Source organism: Crotalus tigris, unplaced genomic scaffold (assembly GCF_016545835.1).
Source record: "Crotalus tigris isolate CLP2741 ecotype Arizona unplaced genomic scaffold, ASM1654583v1 scf7180000023723.778456, whole genome shotgun sequence".
Classification (NCBI taxonomy): domain Eukaryota; kingdom Metazoa; phylum Chordata; class Lepidosauria; order Squamata; family Viperidae; genus Crotalus; species Crotalus tigris.
The window spans coordinates 390,328-408,971 of record NW_024100141.1 but is presented as its reverse complement, the minus strand read 5'-3'; the positions used below and the strand labels follow the sequence as shown (position 1 = coordinate 408,971).

The 18,644-nt window shown below is 44.7% G+C and overlaps 1 protein-coding gene across 1 annotated transcript in view; it reads left to right on the top strand.

The window, feature by feature from the left end:
* The window catches only part of LOC120297976 (double C2-like domain-containing protein beta), a 202,759-nt gene that overhangs the window by 11,304 nt on the left and 172,811 nt on the right, over positions 1 to 18,644 (top strand). Inside the window, exons 4-5 of the mRNA XM_039321257.1 lie at positions 7,568 to 7,697; positions 18,055 to 18,141. Coding sequence (XP_039177191.1) covers positions 7,568 to 7,697; positions 18,055 to 18,141 — 217 coding nt within the window. The remainder of the gene's footprint in view (positions 1 to 7,567; positions 7,698 to 18,054; positions 18,142 to 18,644) is intronic.

The window sequence follows — 18,644 nt, the reverse complement described above, 5'->3', positions numbered from 1 at the left end:
TTCTTTCTTTCTTTCTTTCTTTCTTTCTTTCTTTCTTTCTTTCTTTCCTTTCTTTCTCTTCTTTCTTTCTCCATGTATCTCTGTCTTTCTCTCTCTCTCTCTCTCTCTCTCCTGTCTGTCTCTTTCTCCCACTCTGCATCTCTGCATCTTTCACTATCTATGTATCTGTCTCTCTCTCTTCTCTCTCTCTTTGTCTCTCACACTCTCCCTCTATCTCTTTTGTTCCCTCCCTCCCTTTCTTTCTTTCTCTCTCTCTCTCTCTCTTCTTCATGTATCTCTGCCTCTTTCCATCTCTCTCTTTCTCTATCTATTGTGTCTATCTCTTTCTCCCATTCTGCATTTCTGCATCTTTCCCTATCTATCTTTCTGTCTCTGTCTCCCTCTCTTTCCTTACCTACCTACCTACCTTCCTTCCTACCTTCTGTCTGTCAAGCTTCTTAACTGCCCACCTTCCTGATGGAGGAGCTCTGGATGATACCCCCACTTCCGTTTTATTCCCCTCTAGAATGGATTATGTATTTTATTGATTTCTTTAAAACATTTACAGCTAGTCCTCAGCTTACAACCATTCGTTTAGTGACCGTTCAAAATTACACTGAAAAAGTCAATTATGACCACTTTTCACACTTAACGACCCTTGTAGCATCCACATGATCAAAATTCAGACACTTGGCAACTGACTCGTATTTGTGACGGTCGCAGTGTCCCAGGGTCGTGTGATCCCATTTTTGCGAACTTCTGACATGCAAAGTCAATGGGGGAGGCCAGATTCACTTAACATCATGATTCACTTAACAGCGGCAGTGATTCAGTTAACAATGGTGGCAAGAAAGGTCATAAAATGGGACAAAACTCACTAAACGACTATCTTGCTTAGCAAAGGAATTGTTGGGCTCATTTGTGGACGTAAGTCGAGGACTACCTATATATAGCCACCCATGTTGTAAGCATCTTATAATGACAAATGCGAAACCAGCTGTAAGTCAGGCTAACCATCCCAAATAGCTAATCAGATGCCACTAGCTGGACAACAGTGGCAGGGCGTGAATAGAAATGGCATCCAGGATAGACTGCTCCTACATGTGGAGGTTCCCTCTTGCTGCTATAATAATAATAATAATAATAATAATAATAATAATAATAATAATAATAATAATAATAATAATAGACTCGATAGGTAGACAAAATGCCAAATCTAGTCTGAACATCTGGCTGACTGTGCGATGATCCATAATAACATCTGGCTGACTGTGCGATGATCAATAATAATAATAAAGTTGGAAGGGACCTTGGAGGTCATCTAGTCCAACCCCCTGCTCAGACAGGAAACTCTATACCATTTCAGACAAATGGCTGTCCAGTCTCTTCTTAAAAACTTCCAGTATTGGAGCGTTCATCGCTTCTGGAGGCAGGTTGTTCCACTGGTTAATTGTCCTGACTGTCAGGAAGTTTCTCCTTAATTCTAGGTTGCTTCTCTCCTTGGTTAGTTTTCATCCGTTGCTTCTTGTCCTGCCTTCAGGCACTTTGGAGAATAGGTTGACTCCCTCTTCTTTGGGGCAGCCCCTGAGATACTGGAAGGCTGCTATCATGTCCCCCCTCATCCTTCTCTTCATTAAACTGGAGACATACCCAATTCCAGCAACCGTTCCTTATATGTTTTAGCCTCCAGTCCCCTGATCATCTTTGTTGCTCTTCTCTGCATTCTTTCTAGAGTCTCAACATTTTTTTTACATCGTGGTGACCAAAACTGGATGCAGTATTCCAAGTGTGGCCTTACCAAGGCCTTGTAAAGTGGTATTAACGCTTCACGTGATCTTGATTCTATCCCTCTATTAATGCAGCCCAGCACTGTGTTGGCTTTTTTGGCAGCTGCAGCACACGGCTCGCTCATATTTAAGTGATTGTCCACTAGGACTCCGAGGTCCCTCTCACAGTTGCTACTATTGAGCAAGGTACCCCCTATACTATACCTGTACATTTGATAGCCTTTTACTTTTCTTTTGTTCATGAATAGGGTTAGCCCTATGCCGTTATCTAATAGATCTGCAGATGTTGAAGTCAGTTTTATAACTGGATTTTTTTTTTTTTTTTTGCAATTATGTTTTGGGAGTCTTTAACTACGTTTGCTGAACAAGCCATGATGGGCTGGTTCAGGCATAATCTTGAACCCTCATAGGTTCAAGATTATTTGATCATCATGCAATTATGGGGAAAAAAACCCCACACAACTGTTCCTTTATGTAGTGGGTGAAGCCAATTAGTATCTTTGGATTCATTTTTTTATTATATAATATATAAATAGATAATATGCAGGTGTAATCTGTGTATGTACACACATACACATATACACAGTATATCTGTAGTATGCACACACACACTATTTCTCAGCCTTACTAAATTTAAAATGTATGGATTTCAGCTTAAGGTCTTTGGCATTATTAGCTGGCTGGGGAATTCTGGGAATTGAAATCCACTCTTAAAACTTGCTGGGAGTTCTGGGAGATGAAGTCCACCCCTCTTAAAGCATGCTGGATGGAGAATTCTGGGGGTGGAAGTTCACCCCTCTTAAAGCAGGTTGGCTGGGGAATTCTGGGAGTGGAAGCCCACCCCCCTTGAAGCTTGGTGGCTGGGGAATTCTGGGAGCTGAAATCCACCTATCTTAAAGTTATCAATGTTGAGAAACAGTGGCTTAGACCGTGAGTATAATTTGTCTGCTTTTGCCTTAATCGATTGCATGAACTGTAAACTCCATCCAATAAATTCCAGATATATGTCGCTTCAGATAATTCTCAAACCCAGGTTTAGTGAGCAATTCATCTACTGAGACACATCAGTTTTGTGTTTTGTAATCCCACGTCCCACATACAAGTCCCAAAGGCCTCTTTTCACTGGGGCATTACCGTGGGAATGATATAATAATATACAGTTGTGTCCTTTCTGCAATATTGACATGCACACCTGAGATTATTTTCTCCACCTCCCCCTGCCCTGTCGAGGTCTTGGAAACCTAGAAATCTTCCACAGAAAAAGTCTTTTTTTATTGGTTATCCTGAGTGTCCCTCCCTAACCCAACCCACCCCCTTTATTTTTTAAAAAATAAAACTTTTAATTCAAGTATTTTTTCCAAAGGCAAGCATCCTTCCTGCTGGTAATGTTAGGGCCTCTGCAAAACCTTCATACTCCATTCATAAGTTTTATAAGTCTTTCATTGTGTTATCTAGACAAACACAGGTTGTCCTCGACTTAAACAGTTCATTTAGTGCAGTGGTTCTCAACCTGTGGGTCGGGACCCCATTTGGGGTCGAACGACCATTTCACGGGGGTCGCCAAACAACGCAGTCCGCCATTTTTTCTCCCCTTTTCCTTAGCTGTGCTACTCCCTTTTATTCTATTGGCTTTTGAAAGCCAATAGAATAGACTCTCTTGAATAGAGTCTAATTCTATTGGCTTTCAAAAGCCAATAGGAATTGTCCAGGCTGTCTCTGCCCTGCTGAGCCCGCCAAAAGTCCCATTCTGCAAACGGTGCTGCACCAGTTGAGTAGTCCTCGACTTACGACCGGTTGGGGGTCGCGGCATTAAAAAGGTTGAGAACCACTGATTTAGTGACTACAAAGCCTCTACTCCCAGTGTTGGAGCATTCCCAACTTCTGGAGGCAAGTCGTTCCACTGGTTAATAGTCCTCAATGTCAGGAAATTTCTCCTTAGTTCTAGGTGGTTTCTCTCCTTGATGAGTTTCCATCCGTTGCTTTTTGTCCTGCCTTCAGGCACTTTGGAGAAGAGCTTGACTCCCTCTTCTTTGGGGCAGCCCCTGAGAGATTGGAAGACTCGTCCTTCTCTTCATTAAACTAGAAATACCCAATTCCTGCAACCGTTCCTTATATGTTTTAGCCTCCAGTCCCCTGATCATCTTTGTTGCTCTTCTCTGCACTTTTTCTGGAGTCTCAAGATCTTTTTTACATCGTGGTGACCAAAACTGGATGCCGTATTCCAAGTGTGGCCTTACCAAGGCCTTGTAAAGTGGTATTAACACTTCACGTGATCTTGATTCTATCCCTCTGTTAATGCAGCCTAGCTCTGTGTTGGCTTTTTTGGCAGCTGCAGCACACGGCTGGCTCATATTTAAGGAATTGTCCACTAGGACTCTGAGGTCCCTCTCCCAGTTGCTACTATTGAGCAAGGTACCACCTATACCAGAGGTGGCGAACCTATGGCATGGGTGCCAGAGGCAGCACTCAGAGCCCTCTCTGTGGGCACACGCGCCGTCGCCCCAGTCCTAGGCCTTCCGCTGGGTTTCATAAAACCTTTTCACTTTAGGCCTCCGCCGCTATGTGCAAAACAAACCAAAAACGGTTCAATCAGTCAATTTCAACTTTTCGCGGGAAAAAAGATCTTGCAAAGTTGGAATTGATTGATTGAACTTTTTAGTCCCACCCAGTCTGCCGTTACCACCGCAGCCACGCCCACCCAATGGGCCACACCCACCCAATGGCCACACCCACCCGGCACCCAACGATGCATAAATGGGTTTTGGGTTGCAGTTTGGGCACTTGGTCTCTAAAAGGTTCGCCATCACTGACCTATACTATACTTGTACATTTGGTTGTTTTTTTTTTTTTTTTGTTTTTGTTTTTTTTGCCTAAATGTAGAATCTTACTTTTTTCACCCTTGAAAATTTCATTTTGTTAGATAGCGCCCAATGTTTGTCTTGTAAGGTGAGGTCACAGGCTTGTTCTGGTTGAAAGATAAATGGCCATGCTGAGTTTTATAGCTGGTTTTCCACCTTCTGGAAATAATTGACATAATAATCCTGCAGCACTCAGCGGGGTTAATGCTCTGTATTCTTTGAACCTTTTTTTTTAAAAAAAATTGCAGCCAGGATGACAGTTCTCAAATGAATTACAACCTTAAAGTTAAAAAACAGCGAAGATTTACTGCTGAAAAATCTTTATAGCCATTGCGAGGAGCCTATTCTTTTCTACTTTCTAAGTCCCCTGAAAAACTGTATTTTGGGCAAGGATAAAGTGACTTTGAATTTCGGGGTGGGCCGACTCCATTGCAATCGTTTCCTAACTGGATTTAAAAAAAAAAATAGATTTTTTTTTTTAAAAATCCAGTAACTCATTCCTTTTGTCATTGTCTGGGTGTTTGGAAGAAAGCTATTTATCTCTTTTATCTGCCTGCTAAAGGATTGGAAACCTTTTAACTTTCAAGGTCGGTGGCATTAAATCGGGCAGAAGGGATTTGAGGAAAGTAACAAAGATTAGCCCTGGTTTGGAGGAAATAAGCCGCAAAGTCTAGCACATTCGCTGGTTTACCGATGGTGCTTAAAGTTCCCATCCAATTCACATGTCCCGATGGTGAGAACTGGAGACGAAGATAGCTTGTTTATCAGCCTTAATCGTGCCTGGGTTAGGATGGGCTGTTTTCTTTCAAAGTTCTATAACTTGCTTTTAAAACAATAACACGTGTAAAAATATATAATGAGGATTGAAAAATATATGTACATTGTCAAAGAAAAGGAAAAAAACACATCGGGTAGTCCTCGATTTACGTTCGTTTGGTAACCATTCAAAATTACAACAGCACGGGAAAAAGGACTTACGACCGTTTTCACACATACGACTGTTGCACCATCCTCGTGATCACGTGACCGAAATTCGGATGCGTGGCAACTGGCATGTACTTATGACGGTTGCGGTGTCCCGGGAGATCATGTGATCCCATTTTGTGACCTTACGCTGAGCAAAGTCAACGGGGAAAGCCAGAATTCACTTAACAACTGTGTCACTAACTTAACAGTCGCAGCGATTCACTTAACGACTGCGACAAGAAAAGTCGTTAAAATACAATCGACTTTTGCGACCTTCTGGCGGGCAAAGCCCGTGGGGGAAAGCCAGATTCACTTAACAACCGTGTTCCCAACTGAACGACGGCAGGGAATCCCTTTATAGCTGTGGCAAGGAAGGTCAAAAAAAAAAAATGGGGCAAAATTCATTTATCAGCTGTCTTGCTTAGCAATAAAAATTGGGGGCTCCGTTGTGGTCGTAAGTCGAGGACTCCCTGTGTCTTGCATGCCTTACTAAATGAGATTCCTTCCTTAGAATCTCAGCAGAAATGTGGAAAAAATTTGGGGGCTTCTCTTCTGAATGGGAGAATGCGCCGTGGGATTCACTTAGTTCTTTTTATTTTTGTTGACTATGTTTTCATGAAAATTGATAAATTAGAATAGAATAGAACAGAATTACAGACTAGACTAGACTAGACTAGACTAGACTAGACTAGACTAGACTAGACTAGACTAGAATAGAATAGAATAGAAGTTGGAAGGGACCTTGGAGGTCTTCTAGTCCAACCCCCTGCTCAGGCAGGAAATCCTATACCATTTCAGACAAACGGTTGTCCAATCTCTTATTAAAAACTTCCAGTGCTGGAGCGCCCACAGCTTCTGGAAGCAGGTTAATTGTTCTCACTGTCAGGAAATTCCTCCTTAATTCCAGGTTGCTTCTCCCCTTGATGAGTTTCTATCTGTTGCTTCTTGTCCTGCCTTCAGGCGCTTTGGAGAACAGCTTGACTCCCTCTTCTTTGGGGCAGCCTCTGAGATATTGGAAGACTGCTATCATGTCCCCCCTCGTCCTTCTTTTCATTAAACAAGACATCCCCAATTCCAGCAACCGTTCCTTATATGTTTTAGCCTCCAGTCCCCTAATCCTCTTTGTTGCTCTTCTCTGCACTCTTTCTAGAGCAATGATGGCGAACCTTTTAGAGACCGAGTGCCCAAACTGCAACCCAAAACCCACTTATGCATCGTCGGGTGCTGGGGGGGTGTGGCCCATTGGGTGGGTGTGGCCAATTGGGTGTGTGTGGCCCATTGGATGGGCATGGCTGCAGTGGTAACAGCAGACTGGGTAGACTAAAAAGTTCAATCAATCAATTGTAACTTTGCAAGATCTTTTTTTTCCCGCGAGAAGTTGAAATTGACTGATTGAACCTTTTCTTTTTGTACACGGTGGCAGAGGCCTAAAGTGAAAAGGTTTTATAAAACCCAGCTGAAGGCCTAGGACTGGGGCGACGGCGTGTGTGCCCACAGAGACGGCTCTGAGTACCGCCTCTGGCACCCGTGCCGTAGGTTCGCCACCACTGTTCCAGAGTCTCAACATCTTTTTTACATCGTGGTGACCAAAACTGGATGCCGTATTCCAAGTGTGGCCTTACCAAGGCCTTGTAAAGTGGTATTAACTCTTCCCGTGATCTTGATTCTCTCCCTCTGTTAATGCAGCCCAGCACTGTGTTGGCTTTTTTGGAAACTGCAGCACACGGCTGGCTCATATTTAAGGGATTGTCCACTAGGACTCCAATATCCCTCTTGCAGTTGGCTGTGGGTATTTGTCCAAGATCAGGGGTGCCAAACTGCTGGCTGCAGGCCAGTTGCATCATGCGGAGGCTGCGCCCACCCCAGCTCCGGCAATGTGCAAAAGGTCACGACACCTCATGTGACAGGGCGAGATTTGCACGCCATGTTTGGAGCCCACGGAGCGGCCCCTGTTCTAACAGAGTCTCTGCCTTGCAGGCGCCTGGTGGAACGGCTGGAGAACATGCAGAAGAGCATCTTGGGAAACGGGTCGACTCAGTGCCTGCTATGTGGAGAAGGCCTGGGGTTTCTGGGGAGCGCGGCCGTGTTTTGCCAAGATTGCAAAAAGGTAAGCTGAGTTTTTTTTCCCCCTGGTTTCGGGTGCGACCGAGAAAAGCTGTGCCTTTGAGGAGTTCTTTTGAAACATGCTTTGGGAATGATGATGATGATGATAATAATAATAATAATAATAATAATAATAATAATAATAATAATAATTTAGTCAATTGCAAAAGGCGGCCTTACTAGGAACTGCTTCCATCCTGCAACGATATCTGTAATACCATCAAACATCCACATCTGCCTATCCCAGGTCCTGGGTAAGGACTCGATAGGTAGACAAAATGCCAAATCCAGTCTGAACATCTGGCTGACTGCGATGATCCATAATAATAAAGTTGGAAGGGACCTTGGAGGTCATCTAGTCCAACCCCCCTGCTCAGGTAGGAAACCCTATACCAGGGCTTTTCAACCTTTTCAGCCATTGTACCACTTTTAGGATATGGCAACATCCGAGTACCACCAGTCCCCTAGCAAGGTGTAAAAAACTTGATGACCCCCCCCCCCAAAAAGGAAAAAAGTGATAAAGTACAGGTAGTCCTCGACTTACAACAGTTCGCTTAGTGACTGTTCGAAGTTACAATGGCACTGAAAAAAGTGCCCCCCCCCAAGCCACAGGCGAGCAAGACACCTGCCTGCCCGCCCAGCGGCGCTCTTCCTCCTGTCCGAGGTTTTCATTGTTGTGAGCATTTCTGTTGAGGATTGGCAGCGGGGGTGGAGTTGGGGGTGTTTGGTTTTTATTCCCTCCGTCTGCTGGTTGGTTGCAGCAGGTTTTGGTCCCTTCACATGACCCTGGGACACTGTGACCGTCATAAATATGAATCAGTTGCCAAGCATCTGAATGTAAATCACAAGACCCTGGAGAGGCTGCAACATTCCAGCTGATTGGTGCTTCTTCAGGACTCAGCAGAAGCGCCAGGATCAGCGCCGAGCTCCAGCTGGAGCCTGGCACTGATCCTGGCGCTTCCACTGAGCCCTGACAGCCCCGAAGAAGCGCCGATCAGCTGGAAAGCGGCACTGATCCTGGCGCTTCCGCTGAGCCCTGACAGCCCTGCAGCTCCAGCCGTCTCTCGCTCAGGCTTGTGCGGTGCTGCCACCAGTTCAGCTCATTCCCCTCCCCCGCTACCACTTTTCTAGGATGTTCGCATACCACCTGCCAGGTGCCAATGGACCACAGGTGGTACCCGTACCAGTGGTTGAAAAGCCCTGCCCTATACTATTTCGGACAAATGGCTGTCCAGTCTCTTCTTAAAAACCTCCAGTGTTGGAACATTCACCACTTCTGGAGGCAGGTTGTTCCACTGGTTAATTCTTCTCACTGTCAGGAAGTTTCTCCTTAGTTCTAGGTTGCTTCTCTCCTTGATGAGTTTCCATCCTCCCTTCAGGTGCTTTGGAGAATAGCTTGACTCCCTCTTCTTTGGGGCAGCCCCTGAGATATTGGAAGACTGTTATCATGTCTTCCCTCATCCTTCTCTTCATTAAACTAGACAGACCCAATTCCAGCAACCGTTCCTTGTATGTTTTAGCCTCCAGTCACTCACTAATATAAATTCAATTTCTAATCCTTTATTCTTTTCTCAATTCATTGATAAAATAAGTCCTAAGTTTGAAAGTATTCTGTTTCTTTTCTAGCCAAGCATGCCTCTTTGCTTTAACACATGTCCGCCAAACATGATAATAAGTACCTGACTTGTGTTTGCATTTCCATCATCTATCTGACATATTTTTAAACATTTTTGTTAATCTTGCTAGTGGCAAGATTTTCTTTTTTTAATTTGGAGTGCTGCCCATGTCTCTGGGCTTTCTTTATGGTCTCCTATCCCTGGATTCAGCAAGATCAGCCAAGGTTGGGTGCTGCTACCATCCCCTGAAGCATTTTGAATATGCAACTTCAGCAGAAAAATCCACAGATTCTTTTGCAGCACTTTATGGGGGGGGGGGGGAAACAATCCAGAACAGAGTCAAAAAGTAGGAAAACAGTGATCCAGCAGGAAGATTTAAAAAGTGGGATCTTATTTTTTTTTTCTTTTTTTTTTCTTCCTTTTTTTCTTTTTCTAAGATATGAGAAATGTAAAAGTGTTGGGACGGCCTGTACGAGGAAAAAGACTTAAATACTTAAGCGTAATGAAAATCTTTACTAGTAAGAACGTTTCAAATATTGTGGGGAAAACAAACTTAAATAAGAATTTTTAACAGGATCTATGATAAGGCTATCAAGATGATCAGTTAGAAAAGAAGCTTTAGATCAGTGTGGTTATTATTTGCAGAAATGTTGGAAAGAAATGTCTATATTTAAAACTGTTATTTATCTAAATAATAAGAATTGCATTAATTCAGGGTTGGCAAAAGACATTTTTGGAAGAAGGGAACAACAAGCAAAGTTATTATGTGGACTATAGAATTATAGAAACCAGTTGCGATTGATTGTTTTTTAAATATAAACCCAGGCAACACAATGTTTACCAAATACAGTATTCAGGTGATTAGGTAAAAAAATTAATAAAACATTTTTTTTAAAAAAAAAGAAAAAATGGGATCCAATCCCCATTTCCTCAATTCTGGTTTGCTGGGCCGAAGAGATTTAAAGAGGGGGATATTGTAAAGCAGGGGCCTTCAAACTTGGCCCTTTTATGACTTGTGGACTTCAACTCCCAGAATTCCTCAGCTAGGCACACGAATTCTGGGAGTTGAAGTCCCCAAGTCATGAAGGGGCCATAATTCCCCCATGCTGGCTGAGGAATTCTGGGAGTTAAAATCCACAAGTCATAAAAGGGCCATTTTTCCCCATGCTGGCTGAGGAATTCTGGGAGTTGAAGTCCGCAAGTCATGAAGGGGACATAGTTCCCCCATGCTAGCTCAGGAATTCTGGGAGTTGAAGTCCCCAAATCATGAAGGGACCATAGTTCCCCCATGCTGGCTCAGGAATTCTGGGAGTTGAAGTCCCCAAATCATGAAGGGACCATAGTTCCCCCATGCTGGCTCAGGAATTCTGGGAGTTGAAGTCCCCAAGTCATGAAGGGGCCATAGTTCCCCCATGCTGACTCAGGAATTCTGGGAGCTAAAATCCACAAGTCATAAAAGGGCCATTTTTTCCCCATTCTGGCTGAGGATTCTGGGAGTTGAAGTCTGCAAGTCATGAAGGGGACATAGTTCCCCTACGCTAGCTCAGGAATTCTGGGAGTTGAAATCTCCAAGTCATGAAGGGGCCATAGTTCTTCCATGCTGGCTGAGGAATTCTGGGAGTTGAAGTCCCCAAATCATGAAGGGGCCATAGTTCCCCCATGCTGGCTCAGGAATTCTGGGACTTGAAGTCCCCAAATCATGAAGGGACCATAGTTCCCCCATGCTGGCTCAGGAATTCTGGGAGTTGAAGTCCCCAAATCATGAAGGGGCCATAGTTCCCCCATGCTGGCTCAGGAATTCTGGGACTTGAAGTCCCCAAGTCATGAAGGGGCCATAGTTCCGCCATGCTGACTCAGGAATTCTGGGAATTGAAGTCCCCAAGTCATAAAAGGGCCATAGTTCCCCCATGCTGGCTGAGGAATTCTGGGAGTTGAAGTCCACAAGTCATGAAGGGGCCATAGTTCCCCCATGCTGGCTGAGGAATTCTGGGAATTGAAGTCCACAAGTCATAAAAGGTCCAAGTTTGAAGACCCCTGTTGTAAAGGGTAGGGGGAAGAGAGAAGGGAGAGTCAGCTTCTGCAACCATAGTCAAGCCCAACAATTCTGCTGCTAAGTGAGACAGTTGTTTAAGTGAGTTTTGCCACATTTTACAACCTTTCCTGCCACAGCTGTTAAGTGAATCACACGGTTGTTAAGTGAATCCGGCTCCCCCCAGTGACTTTTGCTTGCCAGATAATCCCATGATCCCGGACACCGCAACCGTCATAAATAACGAGCCAGTTGCCAAGTGCCCGAATTTTGATTGTGTCGCCATTACAAGGCCAAGCGTGAAAAACGGTTGTTAAGCCTCTTGTTTCCAGTGCCGTTGTAACTTTGAAAGCTCAGTCAATGAAAGGTTGTAAATTGAGGACCACCTGCCGTTTTGGAGTGATGGGATTTGTAGTCCAACAGGTGGCTGGGGATGGGTGGGTGGTCTGGCCATTCTCCTAGGCCAGGGCTTTTCAACCAGTGGTACTGGTACCACCTGTGGTCCGTTGGCACCTGGCAGGTCGTACGCGACGATCCTAGAAAAGTGGGTAGTGGGGAAGGAGAATGAGCTGAACCGGTGGCAGCACCGCACAAGCCTGAGCGAGAGACGGCTGGAGCTGCAGGGCTGTCAGGGCTCAGCAGAAGCGCCAGGATCAGCGCCAGGCTCCAGCTGGAGCTCAGCACTGATCCTGGCGCTTCTGCTGAGCCCTGAAGAAGCATCAATCAGCTGGAAAGCAGCACTGATCCTGGTGCTTGTGCTGAGCCCAGAAGAAGCGCCGATCAGCTGGAATGTTGCAGCCTCTCCAGGGTCTTGTGATTTACATTCAGATGCTTGGCAACGGATTCATATTTATGACGATCACAGTGTCCCAGGGTCATGTGAAGTGACCAAAACCTGCTGCAACCACCCAGCAGATGAGGAGGGGAATAAAGACCAAACCCCCCCCCCACCCCACCCCTGCTGCCAATCCTCAACAGAAATGCTCACAACAATGAAAACCTCGGACAGGAGGAAGAGCGCGGCCGGGCAGGCAGGCAGGTGTCTTGCTCGGCTGTGGCTTGGGGGCACTTTTTTCAGTGCCACTGTAACTTCGAACAGTCACTAAGCGAACTGTTGTAAGTCGAGGACTACCTGTACTTTATCACTTCCCCCCCCCCTTTTTTTTTTTTTGGTCATCAAGTTTCTGACATGTTGCTAGGCGCCTGGTGGTACTGGGATGTTGCCATATCCTAAAAGTGGTACAATGGGTGAAAAGGTTGAAAAGTCCTGTTCTAGGCCTCTCCCTGCTCTGCCCCTCCCATCTTCTCACCCAGCTGACATCAATCAGAGCAGAAATCCCAGCAGTTAATTAGGCTATAGATTTAAAAAAAAAGCTCCCAATTATTCTTGCTCCTCCCTTTGAACTGTTAAAATTAGCATTTGGGAAGATTCCCCCAAGGCTTTCTGTTTTGTTTTTTTTTTATTTTTTTTTAAATTGTGTTTTAATTAACTGTCAATAATCTCTGCAACATTTATTTATTTATTCATCCATCCACCCACCCACCCACCCATTTATTCTCTCTCTCTCTCTTTCTCTCTCTCTCTTTTTCTCGCTCCCTCCCTCCCTCCCCGGGGTCTTTCTGAAATGAAGAAAAAGCTGTTTCTTGAATGATATTGCAGGGTGTTGTGTGTGTGTTTTTTTTAAATAGTGTAGTGTGTTGTCTGTTTTATTTTTTATTTTTTTAAGTAACGACAAAAGAAAAGCACGTTCCCGGATTTGCAAATTTTATAAGCTCCACCAGAGGGAAGACTCGGCATCCCAATGCAATTTAGCACGATCCTATTTTTTTTTTTTACAGAGATGAGTAAAATTAGAAAACTGGAATTGGGTTCCGAATAAGAGGGCAAAATTGCTGGGTAACTTTAGAGTAAGCTCAGTGAATTTGCTTTCACGGAAAGCCATTTCATTTAACCACCGTACGACTTTGTGCAAATGGCACCGGAAAAGGGGAGTCACAACGAGTCCTCGCACTTACGACCATCGCAACATTCCCCGTGGTCACGTGATCAAAATTCAGGCCCTTGTCAACCAGGATGTATTTATGACGGTTGTAGCGTCCCGGGGGTCATGTGATCCCCATTTTGTGACCTTATGCCGAGCAAAGTCAATGGGGAAAGCCAGAATTCATTTAACAACCGTGTTACTACTTTAACAACCGCAGCGATTCACTTAACAACTGTGGCGAGAAAAGTCATCAAGTGGGGCAAAATTAATTTAATAAATTTTTCACTTAGCCGCATAAATTGGGGGCTCAATTATAGTTGTAATTCAACTTTCCCTGCTGGCTTCCAACAAGCAAAGTCAGTGGGGGGGAGTGGATTCAATTAACAACCATGTGATTCGCTTAACGACTGCAGTGATTCCCTTAACAACCGCGTGATAACATTGGCCGTAACATTCCTAACCGCCTCTTTGCTTAGCCATGGGAAATTCTGGTCTCAGCTGTCATCGTAAATAGTCCTCGACTTACAACGGTTCATTTAACAACTGTTCAAAGTTACAATGGCACTGAAAAAAAGGAATGTATAGTCATGTTTCACACTTGCGACCGTTGCAGCGCAGTTGTGATGTGAATCGGTGCGGTCGTTAAGTGGGTAACATGGTCGTTAAGTGAATCTGACCGTCCCCGTGGTCACATGATCAAAATTCAGAGGCTTGGCAAGTGGCATGTACTTATGACGGTTGCAGTGTCCCGAGAGGTCATGTGATCCCATTTTGTGGCCTTACGTCGAGCAGAGTCAATGGGGAAAGCCAGAATTCACTTAACTGTGTTAAAATTAACAATTGCAGCGATTCACTTAAGTGTGGCGAGAAAAGTCGTAACGTGGGGCAAAATTCATTTAATAAAAATTCACTTAGCACAGTGGTTCTCCACCTGTGGGTCAGGACCCCATTTGGGGTCGAACGACCATTTCACGGGGGTCGCCAAACAACGCAGTCTGCCATTTTTTTCCCCTTTCCCTTAGCTGTGCTACTCGCTTTTATTCTATTGGCTTTTGAAAGCCAATAGAATAGACTCTCTTGAATAGAGTCTAATTCTATTGGCTTTCAAAAGCCAATAGGAATTGTCCAGGCTGTCTCTGCCTGCTGAGCCCGCCAAAAGTCCCATTCTGCAAACGGTGCTGCACCAGTTGAGTAGTCCTCGACTTACGACTGGTTGAGTAGTCCTCGACTTATGACCGGTTGGGGGTCGCGGCATTAAAAAGGTTGAGAACCACTGACTTAGCAGCATAAATTGGAGGCTCAGTTACAGTTGTAATTCAAGGATTGCCTGTATCTTGTTTTATCTCTCTGCTGGGGAACCCAGTGACGGAGGTGAACTTATTGGAGAACACGGAAAGGTTCCTGTGAATGTGGCCCCCCCAGCCTCATAGAAGCCCCCAGAGCAGGGTACCTCTGCAAGCATGTTGCCCAGCTTGGCACAATGCACAAGAAACCAACCTGGCTAGGGGAAGCATGTATTTTGGAGAAGTAGTCACGCAGCTCCTGACCTTTGAGGCAGAGGGCACGTTTTCATAGCAGAGTTGGAAGGGACCTTGGAGGTCATCTAGCCCAACCCCCTGCTCAGGCAGGAGACCCTATATACCATTCTGAACAAATGGCTATGCAATCTCTTCCAGTGTTAGAGCGTTCACAACTTCTGGTGGCAAGCTGTTCCACTGGTTAATTGTTCTCACTGTCAGGAAATTTATCCTTAGTTCCAGGTTGCTTCTCTCCTTGATGAGTTTCCATCCATTGTTTCTTCTCCTGCCTTCAGGCGCTTTGGAGAATAGCATGACTCCCTCTTCTTTGGGGCAGCCCCTGAGATGTTGGAATGCTGCTATCATGTCCCCCCTCGTCCTTCTCTTCATTAAACTAGACATCCCCAATTCCAGCAACCGTTCCTTATATGTTTTAGCCTCCAGCCCCCTAATCATCCTTGTTCCTCTTCTCTGCACTCTTTCTAGAGTCTCAGCATCTTTTTGACATCGTGGTGACCAAAACTGAATGCACTATTCCAAGTGTGGCCTTACCAAGGCCTTGTAAAGTGATATTAATACTTCCCGTGATCTTGATTCTGTCCCTCTGTTAATGCAGCCTAGCTCTGTGTTGGCTTTTTTGGCAGCTGCAGCACACGGCTGGCTCCTATTTAAGGGATTGTCCACTAGGACTCTGAGATCCCTCTCACAGTTACTACTATTGAGCCAGGTACCACCTATACCAGGGGTAGGCAACCTTGGCTCTTTTATGACTCGTGGACTTCAACTCCCAGAATTCCTGAGCCAGCCTGGCTCAGCATGGAAACCTCTCCCTTTCCCCTCAGCGTGGCTGGCTCAGGAATTCTGGGAGTTGAAGTCCATGAGTCATAAAAGAGCCAAGGTTGCCTACCCCTGACCTATACTGTAGCTGTCCATTTGGTTTTTCTTGCCTAAATGTAGAATCTTTTTTGGGATGAGAAACAACCCCCCCCAGGTTGACTCTTTTCAACCTCCTCTCCCCCCCCCCCCCGGTTCCTGATCGGCATCCTATTCCATCGGTGCCTGCTGTGGATAGGGCTGGCAGCATTAATTTACAGGCGGCTTGAAGGGAAATAGTTAATCCATCTTGCTGTGGATTGATTTTTGTTTTTTTTCCCCTCTTTTATTGAGTGCTCCATTTGTTTTTATTCCTTCGGTTCGGCCTCACAGCCCTTTTGAAATCTTCTTGAGCTTCTTTGCCCTGCGGGCCCATTCGGATTGTCCAGATGGCTGGAAAACACACCGGCTGTCTCGGCTTTTGCTGATTGATCCCGAAATCAGACGAACTCATAAAAGGCTAGTATTGCCTTTGCGGTTCCTTCTGGGCATAAGCAGAAGGGTCTTGATTTTGGGTGATCCTACAATATTCAACCAGGTCCGAGTTTAAATAGCGGCGGTCCTCCACTTACGACCGTCATTGAGCCTGGTCGTTAAGTGGGTTATTGTGCAACTGTCCCAGATTTTATGCCGGGGTTTTTTGGGGGGGGGGGGTTTGCAGTGGTTTTTAAGCGAATGCTGCGCGGTTGCAAAGCAAGCACAGCGGTCGTTAAATGAATCCCTTGTCCATAATGGGCGTTCATTGCCAGAAACCGAAAGTAAATATCGATTTGGGGCAAACATGTTGTAAATCATGATTATGTGACCTCAGGATACTAACAAACAATCGTAGGTATGGACCAATTGCTCACTGCTCCAAATGCAGTCATGTGATGGGGTGGTATCGGAATTTCAAATTCAGGTTGCAAGTAAATGTTATAACTTTCTTTCTTTCTTTCTTTCTTTCTTTCTTTCTTTCTTTCTTTCTTTCTTTCTTTTCCTTCCTTCCCTTCCTTCCCTTCCTTCCTTCCTTCACCTATTTTCCTTCTTTCCACCTTTTTCTTTCTTTCTTTCTTTCTTTCTTTCTTTCTTTCTTTCTTTCTTTCTTTCTTTCTTTCTTTCTTTCTTTCTTTCTTTCTTTCCCTATCTATTTTCCTTCTTTCCACCTCTCTCTCTCTCTTTCTTTCTTTCTTTCTTTCTTTCTCGACCTATTTTCCTTCTTTCCACCTCTTTCTTTCTCTCTCTCTCTCTCTCTCTCTCTCTCTCTCTCTCTCTTTCTTTCTTTCTTTCTTTCTTTCTTTCTTTCTTTCTTTCTTTCTTTCTTTCTTTCTTTCTTTCTTTCATAAAATCTATTGGCCAGCCATCTTACCACAGGGTAACTTCAAATAGTTGCCAAGAGCCTGGTCATAAGTCAAGGACTACCTGGAGATCATGCTAGCTATAGTTGAATCTCCCACAATGCCCTCGAGAGAGGCTGCTACCTCAGGTGCATTGTGGGAAAAGGCTTTGGGGTCGAAGTTCCAATAGTTAGAAGGAGGCTTCAGATCCAAAGTTAAGAAAGTCATCCTCAACTTAGATTACAACTAAGCCCAAATCTCCGTTGTTAACCAAGGCAGTTTTTAAGTTGAGTGACCATTCAAAATTACAGCAGCACTGTAAAAAAATGACTTATGATCACGTTTCAGACTTAATGACCATTACAGCCCCCTTATGGTCACATGATCAAAACTTGGGCATTTGGTATGCTGGCTGTGGAATTCTGGGAGTTGAAGTTCACATGCCTTAAAATTGTCAAGGTTGAGAAACACTGTGTAAACGGTCATGAAATTCTCCTTTTGCCACATTCCCAGCCAAGCAAAGCCAGTTTTAAGGACCACACGATTCACTTAACAAGTGCAGTGCTTCACTTAACAACCGGTGTCAAGAGGGGTTGTAAAGTGGGGCAAAAAGTCACTTAGCAACCACCTTGCTTAGCGACAGAAATTGAGGGCTTGATGGTCATAAGTCGAGGACTCCCTGAAAATTTGGGGGAAACCTGTTTTTGCAGTTAATATTTATAAGATTCAACGTCATCCTTTTCAAGAGAAAAGACCTGTCCCACAATTTAGAGCAGGGGAAAATTTGCCCTTTTATGATTTTTGGACTTCCACTCCCAAAATTCCTCAGTCGGCCATTTTGATGAATCTGCGCACTTGGATCCAGACCAGGGGTCTTCAAACTTGGCCCTTTTATGACTTGTTTGAAGACTCCTGATTTAGAAATTATTGCTTTTCTCCCCCACGTCCTGGCCCACCCACCCAAACTTACCCAGTGGTATCACCACCTTTTGGATTGATTGATTTTTTTCTCTCTGTCTCCCCAGAAAGTTTGCACAAAGTGTGGCATAGAAATGCCGGATCCCCACAAACGGACCGTTTGGTTCTGTAAGATCTGCAACGAGCAGAGAGAGGTGAGTTCTGATGGGACCACAATTCCACAGGTGTGGTTGCGGTGGTTGATATCTGCGCTTGCTGTTGTCAGGAGAGATTATTCGGATCAATTTCTTAAGCTTGGCCCTTTTAACATGAGCGGACGTCAACTCCCAGAATTCCCTGGCCAACATAGCTGGCTGAGGAATTCTGGGAGTGGAAGTCCACCCTCTTAAAGCATGCTGGCTGGGGAATGCTGGGAGTGGAAGTCCACCCATCTTAAAGCAGGCTGGCTGGGGAAATCTGGGACTGAAAGTCCACAAGTTTTAAAATTACCACGTTTGGAGGCCTCTGCTTTAAATGACAACAAATGAACCAAATGTGTGACATACACGTTCATTTCTCTTTGCTGTCTTTTCTTGTCCAATTTTAAAGGATAAATATCTTGAGGCAGGAATTCAGTCTGTTCTAATCCGGTGAGCAACAACTCAACATTTTTTTTCCAGGAAATAAATTTCTCAAAGGGGAAAATGATTTATTTGGC